Raw genomic sequence first — 18,353 nt, 5'->3', positions numbered from 1 at the left:
ACATCGACGTGTGTGTGTGCGCGCGCGAACAGACTGTTTTTATGGGGTTTTTAAATTATGAAGAGGAGGATCGAAGTCCAACCTACGTTCGCGTATAACGGACGAGCATTTGGTCGCAGTTCTGCGAATTACCTCATCAAAAATACAGCCAGATCAAATATACTAAAAACTAAAATATTTACTGTCTTTGGCCAGATTTGCTGTCTTTGGGTGTTTTTGATTTTTTTTTTTTTTAAGCTGTCACCGGCCCGGCGCGAACTTTACAATTTTGTGACCGACCCACAAAAAGAAAACATTGCCTACTCTTGCACAAGATTAATGCCATCCGTATCCAGCACTCAACACTCGACACATCTACTGTAATTCGTACCGCTGATACATTCATACAGAGTTGTCTGTCTCCCTAAGTTTTTTTCTTCATTCCTACTTTGTCAATCATGTTGCCTATAATTAAGTCACAGAAAAAAACAACATTTGTCCGACGATCAGCCGCCATTTACGGCGTGAGGATGTTGTGCGTGGAGTGCTGATCGTGGTCTTGGCCTGGTTCTGAGATAACGCAGTTGTCTGTATAAATACCTGGACATCCAGGCTCATGCTTGCCTTCTGCGGAATGGGGACAGCGTAGCGCGTGCGTGCATGTGGGTGAAAATCAAATCACCCATCACTGTTGTCACTCACCTTTTAATAACAAACATCCCGTATGGTGTGTTTTTGGTAATCTGCTACAGTTTCTGTAGAGAAACTTCACTCTGGAATGACCCATCACGCGCTGGCATAGATGTTACGTACGCTCTAAAATGTAGCGCTTTACCATGCTGACATCCGTTATCCCCTTCTATACTTTTTTTTCTACATGTCTAGTTTCTCTAAGGGACAGTCTTAACTAGACAAAAGTCGTGGCAAAGTTTGTGTAAATGTTACAGGACACCAGTGGTTTTGAGGCGAACGTTGATCAACAAGTTAAAGCCCAACCTTGTTTGCAAATACATTGTTAATACTATCACAGACAGGCGAAACCCTACTTTGTTTTTGATGAAGGAACTGAGAACAAGAGTAGAGATGTAGCAGGTCGAAATAGAAGAAAGATACTGAAAAGAGAAAAGGCTGAGCGCGAAGGAGAGAGGAATGGAGTGTGAACTAGCCACACATAGACATTAATAGTGCTACCAGTCAAGGTCAGACCAGAGGAACTGCTGCAAAACAACTTATTCCAAAGTTGCCGTTGTTCAGAGAAGACGTTAATTATATCGACTCTTATTTCGCTTGGAGGCTTATGCCCAGGCTCTGCGTTGGCCAAGAGACCCGTGGTCATTGCATTTGTCTGCGAGTGCTACGGAAAAGTCCTCCAATTATACCGACTGTTGAGTGCACCTGAACTTGTGAAGTAATAAATATTAAAGGAAACCATAATCCGTACTCTGGAATTCCAGTAATAATTGAAATGGAATTTCAAATTGAGGAATGTGAGATCTTACTAAGGTGAATCCATGCTTGATTTCTTCACTCGTTTAGCACATCTGCCAGTAAGCTGGCTTACTCTGTCTAGTATTACTTACTCTGTCTCTCCCTCATTCTGGGGAAACAAGTGTCGCCAGGGATGAAGCAGTCTTCTTAAAGAAGAAGAACCCCACAACTTCTGAAGAAATGATGAAACAGGCAGAAAAGTTCAGGCTGGCACATCCTAGCAAAAGTATGGCCCGACGGTCTGAAGGTCTTACGTTTGCAAATGCAAGCTACACACCTCCCTGCCGGTAGGCCCAAACCACTGCTAAGACTCGCATTATTAGAACAGAAAAGTCGGTGCTGCCAGGTTACGGGCGCAAAATCCGAAACAACAACGAGGGACACCTCTACACAGGAAATTCAATCGCTGCCTTTTTATCCTGAAGCAGTCAAATGAAGGCCAGTGCAAGTGTTAAGATACACCAGCGCGATTGCGGCTAGAATGTTAGCCACCTTTGTCACATCTGATGAGCATTTGGGAAGAAATCAAACGTTTTGCTAGTTATGACAATATCTCAACATCCTTTCTTTACCGGGTCACTGATCTGTTGTGTTATTCAAAAACCATTTACTGTCGGCTATTTTGGAAATATCAAAGGAGCACAAGAAGTGTCCTCCAGCCTCATCCAGCGCTGAAGCTGCCACAAGCTACAGCACCGACCCGATGCTCTATGTGGACATAACTTTGACCACTTGCTCCTTTCCAACTTTTAAAATGTTAAGGTTTCTTTCTTTCTTTTCTTAAACTTGATTCGGGAGAGCAGTAAATATCCTTCCTGGCGTCATCTCCACAAAGCACTCATAAGCATAACTCCAAAGGGTTGAAAAGATGTTCAGCGCTTAAAAAAAATGCTGATGATATGGTCGTACTTATCGAGCATGTTAAGGCAGACTAAATCCCTCCGGAGACGTCAAATGGTGAAAAACTAGCCTCGCTAACTGCCTCTTGAAACCCACATTACAACCTTCTGTGCTCCTGCTGTCAAGGAAAGGCCAGACGTGGTCTATTCGCGATAAATCACAGTCACAGTTATCCTATCTCGTTAAAGCGATTTTTTCCCCTGGCTGTTAGGTTGGTATTTGGGGGTGGGATTGAGAAGAATCATAGAAGGGGGAAAAAATCACCTGTGTTTCACTAAGACAATGTAAAAGTGCCATTCAGGTCCAACCCACGACGAATCGTGCCGTATTCCTGGTTATCTGACTGTCGCCCTCAAGTCGCATGGTGTGATAGTGCTATGTCGCATGGTGTGAATGTGTGACAGTGTTATATTCGCATGGTGTGATAGTGTTATGTCGCATGGTGTGACAGTGCTATGTCGCATGGTGTGACAGTGTTATATCGCATGGTGTGATAGTGTTATGTCGCATGGTGTGACAGTGCTTATGTCGCATGGTGTGACAGTGTTATATCGCATGATGTGATAGTGTTATATCGCATGGTGTGATAGTGTTATATCGCATGGTGTGATAGTGTTATGTCGCAGCAGGCGTGGCGACATACGTTATGATGCAGTTATACGCTCACAGGAAATCCCAAATGGGTTTCCCAAAATTTCCCAAAATACACATATATAGTTTGCACTTATAGATACACGTCATCTAAGATCCCACGTAAACACAGTTCAGTTAACTGAATTTTAACCAGTTTCGCTTTACATGACCTGATAAAAAAATTTGCAGTGGTTTCTTTCTTAGTGGTTTTTATTTCTTTGTATTAGCACTTTGCAAAGTACAATATAAAGTTATCGAGATAAACGTCAGCCCTTATTTTACAGTGCGATTCACTGGTTCATTTACCTTTGTGGATGTAAAACAAAAGAAGTACACTTCGATCTGGAGTGCTCGAAAATTGAGACCTATTGACAAAGATGGCGTCCTCGAAACTGGTTATGCCATCAGATACGTATATGTGTAGTTATAACCCACCAAGTCATCTGAACTCGGCCACGCGAACGGTTTTACACGCATATGTCACAGTTATACTTACATAATACAGTAAATAATAATCTACATCATGAATACGGAAACGAACGCAAGAAAGCATATGTCTAAATTCTACAAAATAAGTATTCATCATGGTTAGGGCTTAAGTAAACGGCCACTGGCTTTCCTTGCCTTTATGCATACACACACTCATGAACAAAGGTTCTTTCGGAAAGCTCCATTAATATTAACATCTTTAGCAGTTGGTAATTTCAAACGTCCCCAAATATTCTCACTCCATCACAGGTGTTACAGTTCTTTCGTGTGTTTGACTGAATGACACGAAAAGTTTGTCGCAAATAATGTCTCTTCAAGCGCCTGGATGCGATCTGAGACCAAGAGCCGGACTTCTTGCACGCCAAGGCCTCCTTCTAGCTGTTCAAATGAGCGTGTGTTCGTGCATGCACGCTCTGCTACCTTTTGCGAGTAAATAATGGTCGCATATCTATTACGACTAAGGGCGAAATCTTAGACCATGCAGGTCAACAGCAAAGGAGACCATCGCGCCACCTCAAACAGAGTCGCTGGCCCTTGAAAGAAGCATCTGGTGAGGAATTCTGAGTACAGGCCATAACACCATGGCGTGCCAAACACTCAGGATTAAGATGTGTCTGGTCGGCATTTGAAGGCGTCGAAAAACCTTAAACCTCAGACACACTTCATAAATCAGGACGCGTTCAACTCCAGTTTAAAGCAATAAGATATGCAGACGCACTTTGACTTTCGCACGAGCTTCATTCTACGGACTGTAGTTGAAAGACGCCGGCAGGATATCCTAAAATATTGAATGTCTCTTGGAGGTTTTATTTTACTGGTTTACATCTGTGTGAACTCTGGCGTCTTTGCAGCCAGCGGGACTTCACCGTTAATAACGCAATTACCTGACATTCATAAGCTTTATGTGAGGGTCACGTGGTTCGTGGAGTAAAGGATGAGGCGTGGGTGGACAAGCACATGAAACGCCTTCAACTGCTGGCGATGCGCTACTTCGTACGGAACCTGCTTTAAATGGAGGCCACAGTGTAGTGGACAGTGTTAGTGCCATACAATCAAGAGAACCCACACTAAATGGTCGAAAGAGAACCTTTATCGTGATGAAAATGCACAGTTGCTTGTTGGCATATTAGAAGTATGGCTTTCATAAAAGGACAGCATTAAACAAACATGGTCTTGATCATTTATTGGCACCACCATTGGTTCATATCAAGGGGTAAGCCATTTGTATTGAAAAATACACTGGATCGTTAAACATTTAAATAACAACGTACCCACAAGAACATCACTCATTGTATAACAAAGAATATTTATTTTAGTACATCATATTTTAGACCAGTATTGCGCGATTCAAAGGCATTATACAGAAAGCGGGATATCAGCCTAGTGGTTGCCTCAAGGTATCTCCCATGACTGTCTAGGTGTGTAGGGATTGCACACCTTGCAGTGCTGGGACTTATGTTCTGAGGTTTGTATAAACTTTGCAGAAGAAGAGTACATGTGCTTCATCTCTATTTCTACTTTACACAGAGTTGTTCCGACGATTCCATAGACCCACAGTCAGGACACAGTAATCACATTTAGAACGCCGATAGACACCGTATTCCACCCGCTCGGTGGCCGTACTAAAATAATAATTATGGTAATAACATGAACGCTGGCACTCTCTTGCGAGCTGCAGCTGTCCTGGACTTGTCTGCGTCGACCACAAGAAGCCACGGTTTAACCTGTTTATACCTAACACCATTATTCCAGAACTAAATCACGACTGCGACACGATAAGCACACAGGCTGTTAAAACCTTGAGTAACGGAGGTGTATATTACTAATATGTGGAAGACCAACGATGACTGACGAGGGGAGATAAGAGCGCCCCACACCACACGGCACCGCCCAGCGTCACTCCAACTTGCCCTCTGACCTCGCCTGCCTGCCCGACACAACTGTTTTGTACCTGACTCCTCCGGCAGGTTAAACCGCTTTACAGGTACAATGCGACCCAGTGTACCCCGGATACCGGGAGGCGGGAATAAGGGCACTAGTGGGAAGCGAATGTCATTGTTGGCCCTGAGGGGGCAGCTGAGTGGTGCTCTTGCTATCGGCCACTGGTATCCTGTTTTCAGGATCACAGGCTTGGCATATTTATTTATAACTCCTTCTAATAGCATCATTAATTTTTAAATTTTATTTTTGTCTTCACAGGGTTTATTTGCTTCATGTAGCCAACAGATGGTGCTCCAAGATGTATTTTCTGTTGTATGTCTAGGCATGCGTTGCAGGTCTCAATCACACACACACTGTAATATTTTTGTCCAAAATCATGTTAGTGGCTCTGAATGACTTGATGGTATTTTGATGTGTTCTATTTAAGCCCCGCCCCCTTTCTTTATGCAGATTCATACAAGAATAAAAAAAGTGCATGATTTTTTTTCTATAAAATTAATTTAATGTACACCCAGGCAATACTGCATTGGGCAAATAGTCATGATCTTCAAGGACAAAAGATAAAATATAAATACATAGGAATGGGCAGAATAAAGCTAATATAAACACAACCAGAAAACTGACTGAATAACCTTGTTTGTGGCATTCTAACAAGATTCTGACAATTATAAAATCTACAGCGAACACTTCTAGCATTTGCTGGCTAGGAAAGAGTGGCTTTAACTCTAGTGAGAGAGGAGATAATTCAACTGTTGTTTGCAGACCACATGTTTATGATATAGCTGCTCCTTTACAAACAAGTACCTGGCTATGTACAGGCACTGATTACTTCATAAATGTACCCCAATTGAGCTAGTGCTACTAAAAAGCTGGCTGGTAACTCTACAGTAGTGCAGTGCCCATGGCAGGCCACCTGTGTCACTGTGTACATAGCATAGTTGGTACAAGAGAGGGAAATCTTAAACAAATATACTGGCACTAAAGTTCTCCGCTCCCTCCATTCTGTATTGAGAGAACTGAACAAACACTAATATGGACACTGCACACAGATTTTGAGAATCTAAACTTTCTTCATTCAAGTGAATGGATAGTGCAGCGTTCTAGTACAATAACAGGACAGGTTTTCCAAGCAAGAGACCATCCATATAATATTTTTATTGTGAAAGTATAGATCTGTTGCAAGCACTGTTAACAGCATTATTTTTACCATCAAAAGAATATGGTTAAGAAAACAAGTATCTAAATGCAAATGTTTACTTCCTGGGTAAAATTTGAAATGTAAGAAGAACGACACACAGATGACTGATTTGATGAAAAGGTTAGTTAAATATCGTTCCCCTCTGCGATTACTTTGCACTAGACCACCTAATGATTTTTATGGCCCTTGTAAATTGTAAAAAATGTGTCACGCACCTGTGACTGTGCGGCCTATCTCACCTGTTACCAAGTGAACTATCTACTGACTGTAGTTAACTGGGTCTAGACTGTATGTGGACATAGCCACTCATCAAATTTAGAAAAAAATCTAACTTAACACAATATTTGTTCAAAAAAGTACTACTTTAAAATTTGGCATCATTTGTATTGTACTGTTTGAGTATGTAAAGCTTTTTAACCCTGGAAGCTACCTATGCTCGTCATGTTTAATAACTGGTATAGTGGCTCAATGTGTGTGCCTAGTACCTGTAGAACAGTCATCTTATAAATCACAATAAACAAGCAGTTTACCGCATGCCTGTATACTGTTCTTATTCTCTGTGTGTGTGTGTGAGTTGGGGGGGGGGGATCATACCTGATTCCAGCTTTATGTCTTGTTTTTACAAAAGCTATTTTACTTGCAATTAACATACCATCTTAAAGCAGCATCAACTCTACTGCAGCACTGGAGAAACCATCTGTACATCAAACAAGCATTTCAACTGCTACAGATACTCTAGCAAGAATAATAGAAGAATTGTAAATGATAAGGAAAGTGATGAAAATTTAATTGTAGAATCAGGTATCCAGCTATTACCTCCTATATCCATCCCTCTTTCCTGACTGCCCCACTTCTCTCCATGATCAAATATTGTTTGCAGGCCATTTACCTGGCAATTGCTCGCTGGGTGGTATCTGCCTATGGCAGTTGTAGAATGTTTGTTGAAACCATACATGGATATTACTAAAGGTCTCAGACTGAATGAAGAAGAATTTCAAAAGAGAAGTGCTGTTAAAAGAAATGGGAAAATACAACTTGAAAGGGTGGGAACAGGAGAAAGATTTAAGTAGGTCATCTATTCAAACACCACGGTTCACCGAACAGCAATAGATCTTGTGCTACAGGTAATACTGATTTGTAGTATCTGTAAATGATTTTGATATGGCACCTAGTGTGAAGATAATGTATTATATCAGCAGTTGAAATATCACCTCTGCAAGGTTACTGCAGGTTAAATTTAAGATGACATCTACTAGGACAAAGCAACATTTGTCCCAGTAACAATTATGCAAAGTGTTATTTATATTACATAAATATTTCTTTATAGTATGTTCAATTTAACATAAGTGACTGATTGACTGACCAGCATGTCCATTTGCACACTTACTGTATGCACGGACACCATCATGGAATATTTTAGTTTATAAGGTCAAGACTTCTGACTGTTGCTGATAACTCTATAATATGCTTAACTTTAAGCGTATAAATATAATTACACTAATCTACCCATCATTTATCAAAATAAAGCAAGCATAATCAATTATACTTATTGCAAAAAAACAAAAGGCACCAACCTAAAAAAAAGCATTCTACTAATAATGTAAATCTAAGGAGAAAGCAAATTATTATTAGAATCATTTTCGTTCTTCCTTAATTTGCAGCACTGTAAACATTTTTTGGTCGATTAAGTAGGTATTCTTTTCTTGCACAGCATTTTTTATTTTAAAAGATGTCATACTCTCCACTTTACTAATGTAACAAAATGAAAGTACCCAAGAGAATGAGATATCAGAATTTGAGCTTTTTGAAAACACTTCTGATGCTAGAACATACTGCATACAGTTTACCTTTTGTTTGTTTTAACTAATGATACACCTCACCTAAATCATAACATCTACACACCTCATTACATCACAAACAAAGCTCTATTATGCAAGTGTAGTCCTTCTTCCAGTTCAGCTGTTTACTCACATATTGTGCAAGTCATAGTCAAAAACTCATCATTTATGATGCCATCATTTGGTTACCAGAGATGTTTTTATAAACTTGGTTCAAAACAGTTGCACAATAAATCCAAGATGAATTCAAATGAGAGTAAACAACTTATATAACTCTGTTTCTATAGTTCAGCATACCATCTAACTTTCTTGATCAGTTCTGACCAATATTAAAAAACTTTTATACATTATTTCTCTCGCAAAAACAAGAAATTTTCCATATCATCTCTTTTACACTCTTTATAAAAAATGCTCAATGTTCCTTCATTATAACTAATATCCCATGATATTAACAGAAACAAGACATGAATCATGAAAGATTTTTAAAATTGTCAAGATTCTACGAACTAAGGTTACTTTAAAAAAGCTAATATGATTATTACTTATTACAGGAAAATCCTGTCCAATTCAGTGCTTTGCTCACTGTGTGTCTCTTGCCCACATAAACACTCCTTGAAGATTTAATGAAACAAAATTTTTGTGGGATAAATAACAATTGGAAATCATAAACATTGCACCATATTTATCCATAATGAAAGCAGAACAGCCAGAATATACCTTTGCAGCTCAACATCATACTGGTGCCCCACTGTGACAGAACTGGACTGTGATTTAGCAGTTCCAACAGGAGATGATGTTGATGTAGATATGGACAGAGTGGAGACCAGCACACACTGTGAAATGAGCACATCTTTGGCAAGAAAAACAGGATTCACACAAACAAAATACTGTGTACCAGGCTGAAGGCCACTTATGGTCTCTGATGTCTTATAGGTGGGGAGATTTTCTTCTTGAATTGGCCTGCTACACTTGGAAGCCTCCTGACCAGTTTCTGACACACACCACACCTGTAATGTCCAGTACAGCTGAGAGCCCTCTTTGTATGGCCATGATACAGTGATTGATGTTTGTGCCACAAATGTCACTGTCAAGTTCACCAAGATGCTGATGGCGTCAGTGGAGTCCTCAAAGCTGAACCCTCGCAGCTCTGTGACTGGATTTTCAATGACACTAAGAGTCCGCATGGATGTTCCCTTCAGCAAGTCTGCTGAAAACCACTGAAGCTTGTTGTTATCAAGCCACAGCTCTGTTAAACGAACAAGATCCTCAAAAGATTTATCAAGAATACTCCCAAGAGAATTATGTGAGAGATTTAAGGTTTGTAAGTTTTGCATTCCCCGAAACATTCCAAAATGAATGCTTGTGAGATTATTACCAGCCATGTTCAGCACATATACAGATCCTCGAAAATTGTCAAACACACCTGTTTTTATGGTATGTATATGATTATGGCTCAAATTTATTGAAGAAATTCTTCGAGCACCATTTAACATTTCTCGATCAATTGTCTCCAGGAAATTGTATGCCAAGTTTAGCCTATCTAACTGAAGATCTTTGAAAGCTTGCTGCCCAATGTGAGAAATATGATTATGATTCAACTGAATGGTCTTGAGATTCCTGAGTTGAGGGAAAATATCAGCAGGGATTGATATTAAAGAATTGTTTGCAAGATCCAGAAGGTGCAAATTTGCTGCAAAATTGGGCACACCAAAACAGTCCAGTGAAGGCAGTGTGTTTCTGTCTAGGAACAACTCTTTCAAAGAGGACAAACCTTCAAATACATTCTCTGCTAGTGAAGAAAGTCTGTTGTTGGAAAGCTTTAGTTTTTTTAACACTATTAAATCTTTAAATGATCCTCCTTCAATGGTCTGTATCAGATTATCTGACAAATCCAAATATTCCAACAAGGGTAATCCTGCAAGTTGTGATGGTCTGAGAGCTGTCAGACCATTCTCCTGAAGGTAGAGCTGTTGCAGACCAGACAAGCTGAATGCATGTTCTTGAATAGCAGTGAGTCGATTTCCTCCTAAATTCAACTTTTTTAGCCTTGACATATTGATAAAAATACCCCTTCCTACCTCTTTCAAGTGATTGTGCTGTAAGTTTAGGTCCTTCAACTGTTGCAGGTTACTGAACATTCCAAGTCCTATCTTGCTGATCCTGTTGTTGGCAAGGTTTAAGTACTCCAGATTAGACAGCCTTTCCAAAAGACCGGAACTAAGGATATCCACATTATTGAAACCTACATCCAACAGAATGGCTTCCTGAGGCACAACACTGGTGACATCAGCTAAACTCTCACTGCTGAGACTGATGTTCTGGCAATACACAAAGTAGGTCTGTGTGCACTGGCATGGAGTCGGGCATGCAGCAACCTTTGTTGCTAAGCACATTACTGTAGTCATTGTGACCAAACATGCAAATGGAATCTTGCAGACCACATGCCATCTAGACATCTTTTGTGTCACCTGAAACATTTAAACCAGTGTCAAAACAGGTTACAAGGAAAGTCAGTTTCTAAGACTAACTCACAGCATGTTGATTAGACTCATTTTAGCACAACAGACACTATGATTATATTCATATCTTGTCTTGGATATTTTGCAATTAATATGTTCCTTTCCCTATTTGTTATGCCCAAATATCTTTCAGTCAACTGGTACAACATGCACTCCTTGTCTTCAGCTTCTTTTGACCATATTTAAACATAACTGCTTTAATCAGAACAGTAACATCTAAGCTATTTTACAGTTGGGTGGCTTTTACAGAAGTATGTAAGCATCAAATGAGGCACTTTTAAAAGCTTTCAAATTCCAGCAGAACTCAGTCACACTGTATGGCCTACCTTCAGAAACAATGAAGCAACTAGTAACAGAAGTGAGACATGTCTAACATAAAGATAAGAGTTAAGTGGTAAGCAGGTCAACGAGTGACCTTGATAAGCAACGCAGACAGTCACAGATGGCTACACCAGCTTTAAAAAGCAGTACAATAATTGTATGGAGCTTAGCCCATAGTCTTTTCTATTTAAGACTTGAGTCTGTTTCACTAGGCAAAGCAATGCATCAACAATCCAAATGTTGTAGAAAAATTCAGTTGTTTTTGTTTTAAGGTGAAATCCCCCTCTGAAATAAATAACATTTTTTATTTCTAAACATGTCCTTGAAACTTTATTTAGTCCAGGTACAGTTATCTGTCCAGAGGGTATCCAAATGGCTGTCATTCTTTTTAGCTTATGATTAAAAAAGGGAGTTCTACACAATATACAGAGAGAGATTTTAGCTTTCATGAACAAAAACCTTTTTAGTCATAATACTGTTACTATGAAAAATTCTGATGTCTAATTGCTGTAACACATGACCAAAATATGATAACCATCGGATCTTTTAATCAAAAAGGGCTTTGTTATAAAATAGCATGTCAAATTGGTTTATCTTTGAAATTGTGAAATTTCACTAAGATCGCTTGAGAAACAACCTCAGAGCATCAATTTTAATGTTTAAAAACTTAAGCATGAGAAAACTGCATTAGAAAAAAGAATTTCTTATAAGTACACAGTACAGCTAAAAAGGAGAGGTGAAACATGTTCTGGAGTTAGGTATGATTAACTAAAGCAAGTATAAAATAGTGAAATATGATAGTTGTAGACTCAAAAAACAAGGCAACCTAAAAATTCTTTTTTTCACGCAAAATAATCATTTTCAAAGTGGAAATCTTGCCAGAGCAGAACATATAAAAAAATTTGATTTCTCTATAGACATAACCACAGTTCCAAAATTTCAGAAATGTATGCTGAATGCCTCCAAGCCTAGATCTATGTAGGGTCAGTGCAGAGCCACACATTAATAAAAACAAATAAAAAATTGCCATCATCCCATAATGTCTATGTGGAATATTGGTCAAGGCAAAAACCAAACAGACTTTGTAAGCAGCTTGTTAATGGGGTTTAGAAAGCCACAACTCTGTCACCTTAAATGGAAAGAGTTTCACAACTGCAGTACTATAATAAAAAATCAAGAGTGTGATGTCATATGTTAAGTGAAAAAAAAATTATATTTCTAATTTAACAGGCCTTTCACTTTAGATGATGCTACCACGTTTTAATTAAACTGCTATTAATAACACTGATGATGCAAACATACTTACATGCCGATGAGTAACAGAGATGATCAAAGAAAATTCAAGACTGAAATATTCCAAAATTACTTTTTCAGAAGAGATAATGTTGACTGTAATGTGGTGGTGACCTCAAATGCCCTTTCCATTCTGCAAACATCAATGCACAAATAAAGTTCACACAGATGTAACACCTTTCACACAGATTGTGTAACTCACACACACACACTCAGTACTGTGCCTGCAATAATGAAAGCTGTTTGGTGGTATTATACACATACCTGTGTCTTTCCTGTTCTTCAACACTGGTTTAAACAATTCGTCTAGTAATAGCTTTAGATCTTAGCAACCACTGATATAGGTTATGTACAGCATGACATACACTATGACTATGAAACTAGAAAAAAAACAATTCTAACCCTAACCTAAACCCTAAATCCCAAATCCAAACTCTAGCTCTGTAATGGCATTGTGGGGCCTTGTAAAGTTGTGTCCCATTTAAATCTCTGTCCCCACACCAGTTGATGCATGTGCTGGCCATATTATTGCATTTTATTAAAGACACATATTTTGCAGCCATAGCAACAAAAGACACACCCGGTTTACTAATGGATTTTGTTTAAAGGAGACAAAAGGTCAAGTGACTTGACGACAATGACATGCCAGTGTCCGCAGTCACCTGCCCAGTCACCACTCCAGATTAGCCGGTCCACCTTAGGTTGAAGTGGTAACTTGTGCGCCACTAAGCTTGTTTATATTTCCATCCCCAAACGGTCGTCGTTGACCTTCATTCCAGGTTACTCCGTCTGCAAGCTGACCTCATGAGTTGTCCCCCCATTTGTGGCACTCGTCTGGCACGGTCAAGTGTTAGCTGCCGCACGACAGGTGTTGTCTGAGCACGTCGAGACTGCTTACTTTTTCTTGGCCCGGAAATAATCGGAGAAGTGAACACGCTTCACGTATGTGGGTCACCACAACCACAACTCCTCAAGGCGACTCAGCCCCCTGCTGTCACACATGACACTTTTTGCTCACACCTCTAAAGACTACCCACCAATGGCCGGGACAAGAATGGGTGTATGGAACACGAAATTGGTGAATTGGAGGTTGTATGGAAACAATCAATGGTTCAACGCTGGCGAGTACGTTGTCAAATACCCGAGGCTTAACGTCTCTCGGCTAAAGCTCTCCACACCAGCTTCCAGTTTTGTCAACCATTCAGACCTGTGCTAAGGGCCCTTTTATGCCTGAAAAGCGCACGGAAGGGTGTGCATGGGAGAAGGAGGGTAGGAACAGGGGTGATTTGTCCGTGGTGACTGTTCAGACAAAAGTAGTATGGGGACAAGTTTCCGGAAGTGAGACCAACGATATCTTCCTACCCTTCGACCAGAATAAACAACAGTGCACACAGACCTCTGTGCTCACAATGGGAGAAAAGCCGACTACTTGCAGCTGTCGACTCACAAACTTGCGGGGCTCTAGCACGTTCTCCCAGCGACTGATGCCGAGTCGTCTACATCTCGCCATACTAGAACACACTTCACCACAAATACCGACAGAAAAGCTCGGTCCATTCTTTCAGAGTCCGTGTGTGTGCGCGTGCTCTCTCTCTCGCATATTTCTGATAAAGCGCAGTCAAGATATTTCAGACTATTGCACACCCCCATCAATGCAGATGCACAATACGATATTTTACTTAATAGCTATTCTTCAAGCAATCTATTCCGGAGTGTATCCGATATCAGTAGCTAGCCTGAGCTAAGGAATCTTGTGATCTGTTGTTCCCCATTATCTATATCTTCATATATACCTGTTGTCATCTCCAGCGTCCCACGTATTTCTGCCCCAATAAGCCCAGTACTGTACTATCCACAGGTTTACCCCCAAAACGACTTGCCAGTCACCACTACTGTGATACATCTTCTACAAAGGAAGAGCCATCAGTATGGAATGAAATGAAATGTATATAAGTATAAAATGTATATTTCTCGAATATTTTTCGCACAGAAAGTGTGTGCCGCAATCGCTCAGAAGTGAAAGCAGTCCACTCTCCGAGGCCTTAAAAGACTACAAATATTTTACTGTCTGAAAATGATTTGGAGCGGCTCATTTATCAGAGCTAAACCCCAAAAACAGTCCACACTTTCCAAAAGAGGTCTTTAAAAAGCCACATAATGACCGTCTTTTACTGGTCTGAACGGTTTGAAAAGTATAAAGGTAAACTTATTCAGACTTTTTGTCATGTATCTGACATTCAAAGCCAAGCGTCGTCTGAACCTTTTTTTTCTTTTTTTTTTGGCGATACAACGGAACTTTAGAAGCATGCTAAGACGAAATATGTTGAGCAGAAGGCATGCCGGATATAGAACATGGTCAGCAACCAACAATGCAATGGGGGAAAATACGCATTTCTTCTGCCTGACTGATAAAAATAACTTCGCAAAATTCGTTTGGTTAATAAGACTACGAGAAAAAATAAATAAGCCACATACGATATCCACAGACAACTGTGGAATAGTGAATAGCTAAAACATATTCCACTGTCAGTGTCTTCAATACATTTGTCCCATGGGAAAGTAATTATTTTGTTTTCTAGCCGTTGTGTCAGGATAACTTACTGTTATAGCTTGATTCCTTTTTTTCTCTTCATTCCTTCTTTCAGTCTAATCAAACTTTTTCGAGGCGGGGAGTTCGGCCAGTACACAGGGACTGTGACCTAACTGTTGTTAATGCGCGGCTAATCATACATATATACATATATATGTGCTGCTGTCCTTCGACTCAGTTAACAACATCGGTTCATGAACCGTATGCAGCCTTGCACATTTACCTACCTGCTCACTAAGGTGTGACCGAGTCCCATGCAAGAGTCACGTAGGCAGAAGTTGACAAACTCGCGCAGGTAATCCCTCTTGATTTCATTTCCGCGAAGTTCTCCCTCGTCGGGTTTGAAACGTCGAGCACTGGCTTTGCCATGTTTACTTTTCTCCACCCTCCAAGTTTAGTCCTCACAGGACCGAGCTGTCCACCTATCACTATAGCTATTTTGACGTACAGTGAATACCTGTGCTAAGTCGATAGACTAATAAACCAGGTAAGGCAGTTAGGTCGTTACACCCTTCCGACTGCCCAGACAGGGAAACTCCATGCACCTACTCGAGGAATGGAGTTAGAAACTATGTCGTAGCCTACAATGTGCGTGAGTAAACAACGCAGTAAACAAGAAGAAACTGTATATCTTTCAATCCGCTTACCTTACAAAGCCCGATCCGCAACAGGTGTCTCGACAGGACAGGTAAAAAGTCTGTCACAGTGCGCCTCCTTCTACCTGACGCATGACCCAAACAAGCAGGGACGCCATGCTAACACTGACAGGTCACGTGGTTCCCAGTTCGCAGACGACAGCCAACAAGGCTTGCGGAGGATCAAAAGTGTCTGAACGTGTTTAATTCCTACATAGCGACGGACAAGAGGGCGATGCACAGGTGCGCAGTGTTGCAGCCCTCCTCCCTTTTTTTTGTTTAATTAATGATAGGATGGCAGTGTCCATGGATTTTTCGCACAAAGTACGAATCTTGTACATACCAAACTGTCATCGAGTCAAACCTGTTGATGACAGGAGAGAAAGAGAACGAATGCCCTGATGTAGAGTATATGACTGTTGAGCGGTCTATATCTACAATCAACGCAGAAATATATCACATACAGTAACTAAGATACAAGAATTGCAAAATACCTTCGCGCGTATGTGTGTGTGTGCGCGCGCGTGCTCTGCCTGCTCTTTGCACCTGTGAACATCAAAGGCAAAACGTGATTGCTCACATTGTTGTCCTGTGGGCATGCACCCAAGGAATATGTCGATCTACCCTTTCTTTGTACATCTTCCCACTATATTGTTCTTTATGAATTTATACTCCCTGTCGCAATAGTTACAGATAATAATGCTTGTATGGCGTACGTGGAATCTCAACATCAGGCCAGGCTCTCGCGCTTCACGCACTACCAGGCCACGAATAATGGAATACAACATTTGTGAAACAATAAAAAAGTCTTTAATATCTTAATAGTTAATATTTTTAACAAGCTGAGTGGGTTAAATGAGAATGGCAGCTAGTTCGGTCGATAGTTTGGGTCCAGCAGAAAAGAAGGATCGTTGGTGCAAACTTTTGACAGGTGTGAGATAGCAGGGTCTGCCGATGAACGAAAGTGTCTCGATGGAGAGTAAATCGTATGTTAGATGTCGAGACATCAACAGATAAAGCTTTGACATGCAACAGCTGTCTTGTAATAATAATAAAAATTTAAAAAAAAGTCGCATCCCTTTAATTCGCGTAGCTGCAGATGGAAGAAAGAAAAGAAAAAGGAAGGACCATCAAACGAAGATGCTGGCTGTCAGATTTTTTTTTTTTGGGTGGTGCACTTGCTGCGTCCGTTTCCCATAAGAGGCCAAGCTCCTCTTGCTCGCTTTCTGCGAGTTAGGGCGTATTTAAAGGTGCCAACCTGCTGAGAAGGACGCAGTAAGTCCGAACTTCGGAGGTGCGTGGCAGATGACTCCCCGCGAACTAGACAAAGCGTGTCAGCGGGGGCATGTCGTGAGCCCGGCTTTTCTCCGCGACCTTGCTCCGGGTCCCCGCTACCACACACCGCGAGTAATGGCACCGTAAAACCACGTCGACCGCCGCGCCGGTAAAGATGGGAGTGTCAACAGCGGCCACGCCGAGGATCACAGCACGTGTGCCGCGAGAGCCGCCTTTGATGTACAGCCACGAGGGGACGCATCACCGCCAGGGAGCTTCTCCGGCCACAAGTCACATGCATGCAGTCAGACACCGACCGAGGCTTTTGACCTGAACAACTGAGGACAGCTTGTCCACTGCACAATGACACGCATCATTCCTTTCCTCCTACTGGTCACTACAGCAGTCTGCATGATGCCTTTAAAGCCGTGAAATGAAGCGAGACCAAAAGCGTTACATAAAATATCATCTTTGATGTGATGTTACCGACCTGACTGATGTCTTCATCATCGTTTAAGACAATGGAGAGCCGAGAAATTTTTAGAGAATGTATATGCACGTTTGTTTTTTGTATGGAACTATAAATGGTCGGCGGCCAGGGTTAGAATTTAGGATTGGGTTTAGGATATTGTACTGTAAGGACACTGTGAGAGAGACCTTAGCAGGTGGGTCAGCTCATACACTAGTCATTATTCTGTTATTCCAAGCTTTGGAGGAAATAAAAATATTGGCGAGTAACACTGTATATGAGTGCACTAGAGGTGTAACATCTACATCACGAACGTGTGTGTAACTCTGTCAACCTTGTGTAAAGGGTTGACATGTATAGCCAGAAGTGCGTACGATACTGAGCCTGGTATAACATTCTCACCTTTACCCCCTTGTCTGTTTCTTCTTTACCATTAATTCTTGGTCTAAATGTTGTTTTTACCACGGTCTCTACCACTAGACATCTACCATTATTTATATGCAGCCCATCAGCTTTATGAGTCTGCCCTGCTGTATTCATTGTTATTCTTATGATCTGTGATGTTATTTGTCATTTACTGCCACCTGGTGATTAACGGTTCCCTGCGGTGACCACGCAGTATAAACTTACGCTTTTGACTGCATTCCCACTGCAATGCAGAAAAGATTTTGGAGGAAAAAAATGTATGGAGACCTGATTATGTCATGATGTAAGGATGTAGATCACAACATTGCTAGAGGCCCTCGGAGTGATATATGTGTATTCGATAGTCCAGATTATGCACG

The 18,353-nt window shown here is 40.9% G+C and overlaps 1 protein-coding gene across 3 annotated transcripts; it reads right to left on the bottom strand.

Annotated features, from left to right (window-relative positions):
- Positions 1-7,511: 7,511 nt before the first annotated feature.
- Positions 7,512-16,173, bottom strand: LOC112568656 (carboxypeptidase N subunit 2-like). Of its 3 annotated transcripts, none has more exons than XM_025246065.1 (3): positions 15,837-16,173; positions 12,613-12,732; positions 7,512-10,934 (listed from the first exon to the last, which is right to left on the bottom strand). In XM_025246065.1, the coding sequence occupies exon 3, from the start codon at positions 10,920-10,922 to the stop codon at positions 9,129-9,131; it is 1,794 nt and encodes a 597-aa protein (XP_025101850.1). In that variant the 5' UTR covers positions 10,923-10,934; positions 12,613-12,732; positions 15,837-16,173; the 3' UTR covers positions 7,512-9,128. The 3 variants fall into 3 exon arrangements, with proteins under 3 accessions (XP_025101850.1, XP_025101851.1, XP_025101852.1); XM_025246066.1 differs by lacking the exon at positions 15,837-16,173 and adding an exon at positions 15,417-15,799; XM_025246067.1 differs by lacking the exon at positions 15,837-16,173 and adding an exon at positions 15,201-15,270.
- Positions 16,174-18,353: the final 2,180 nt, after the last annotated feature.

This window comes from Pomacea canaliculata, linkage group LG7 (genome assembly GCF_003073045.1).
Source record: "Pomacea canaliculata isolate SZHN2017 linkage group LG7, ASM307304v1, whole genome shotgun sequence".
Classification (NCBI taxonomy): Eukaryota; Metazoa; Mollusca; class Gastropoda; order Architaenioglossa; family Ampullariidae; genus Pomacea; species Pomacea canaliculata.
Note: the sequence above shows the minus strand (reverse complement) of the source record. Positions and strands in the feature narration are given on the sequence as shown.

Coding starts and splice junctions, on each gene's coding strand:
- LOC112568656 (XM_025246065.1), bottom strand. CDS start 10,922: ATGTCTAGATGGCATGTGGTCTGCAAGATTCCATTTGCATGTTTGGTC.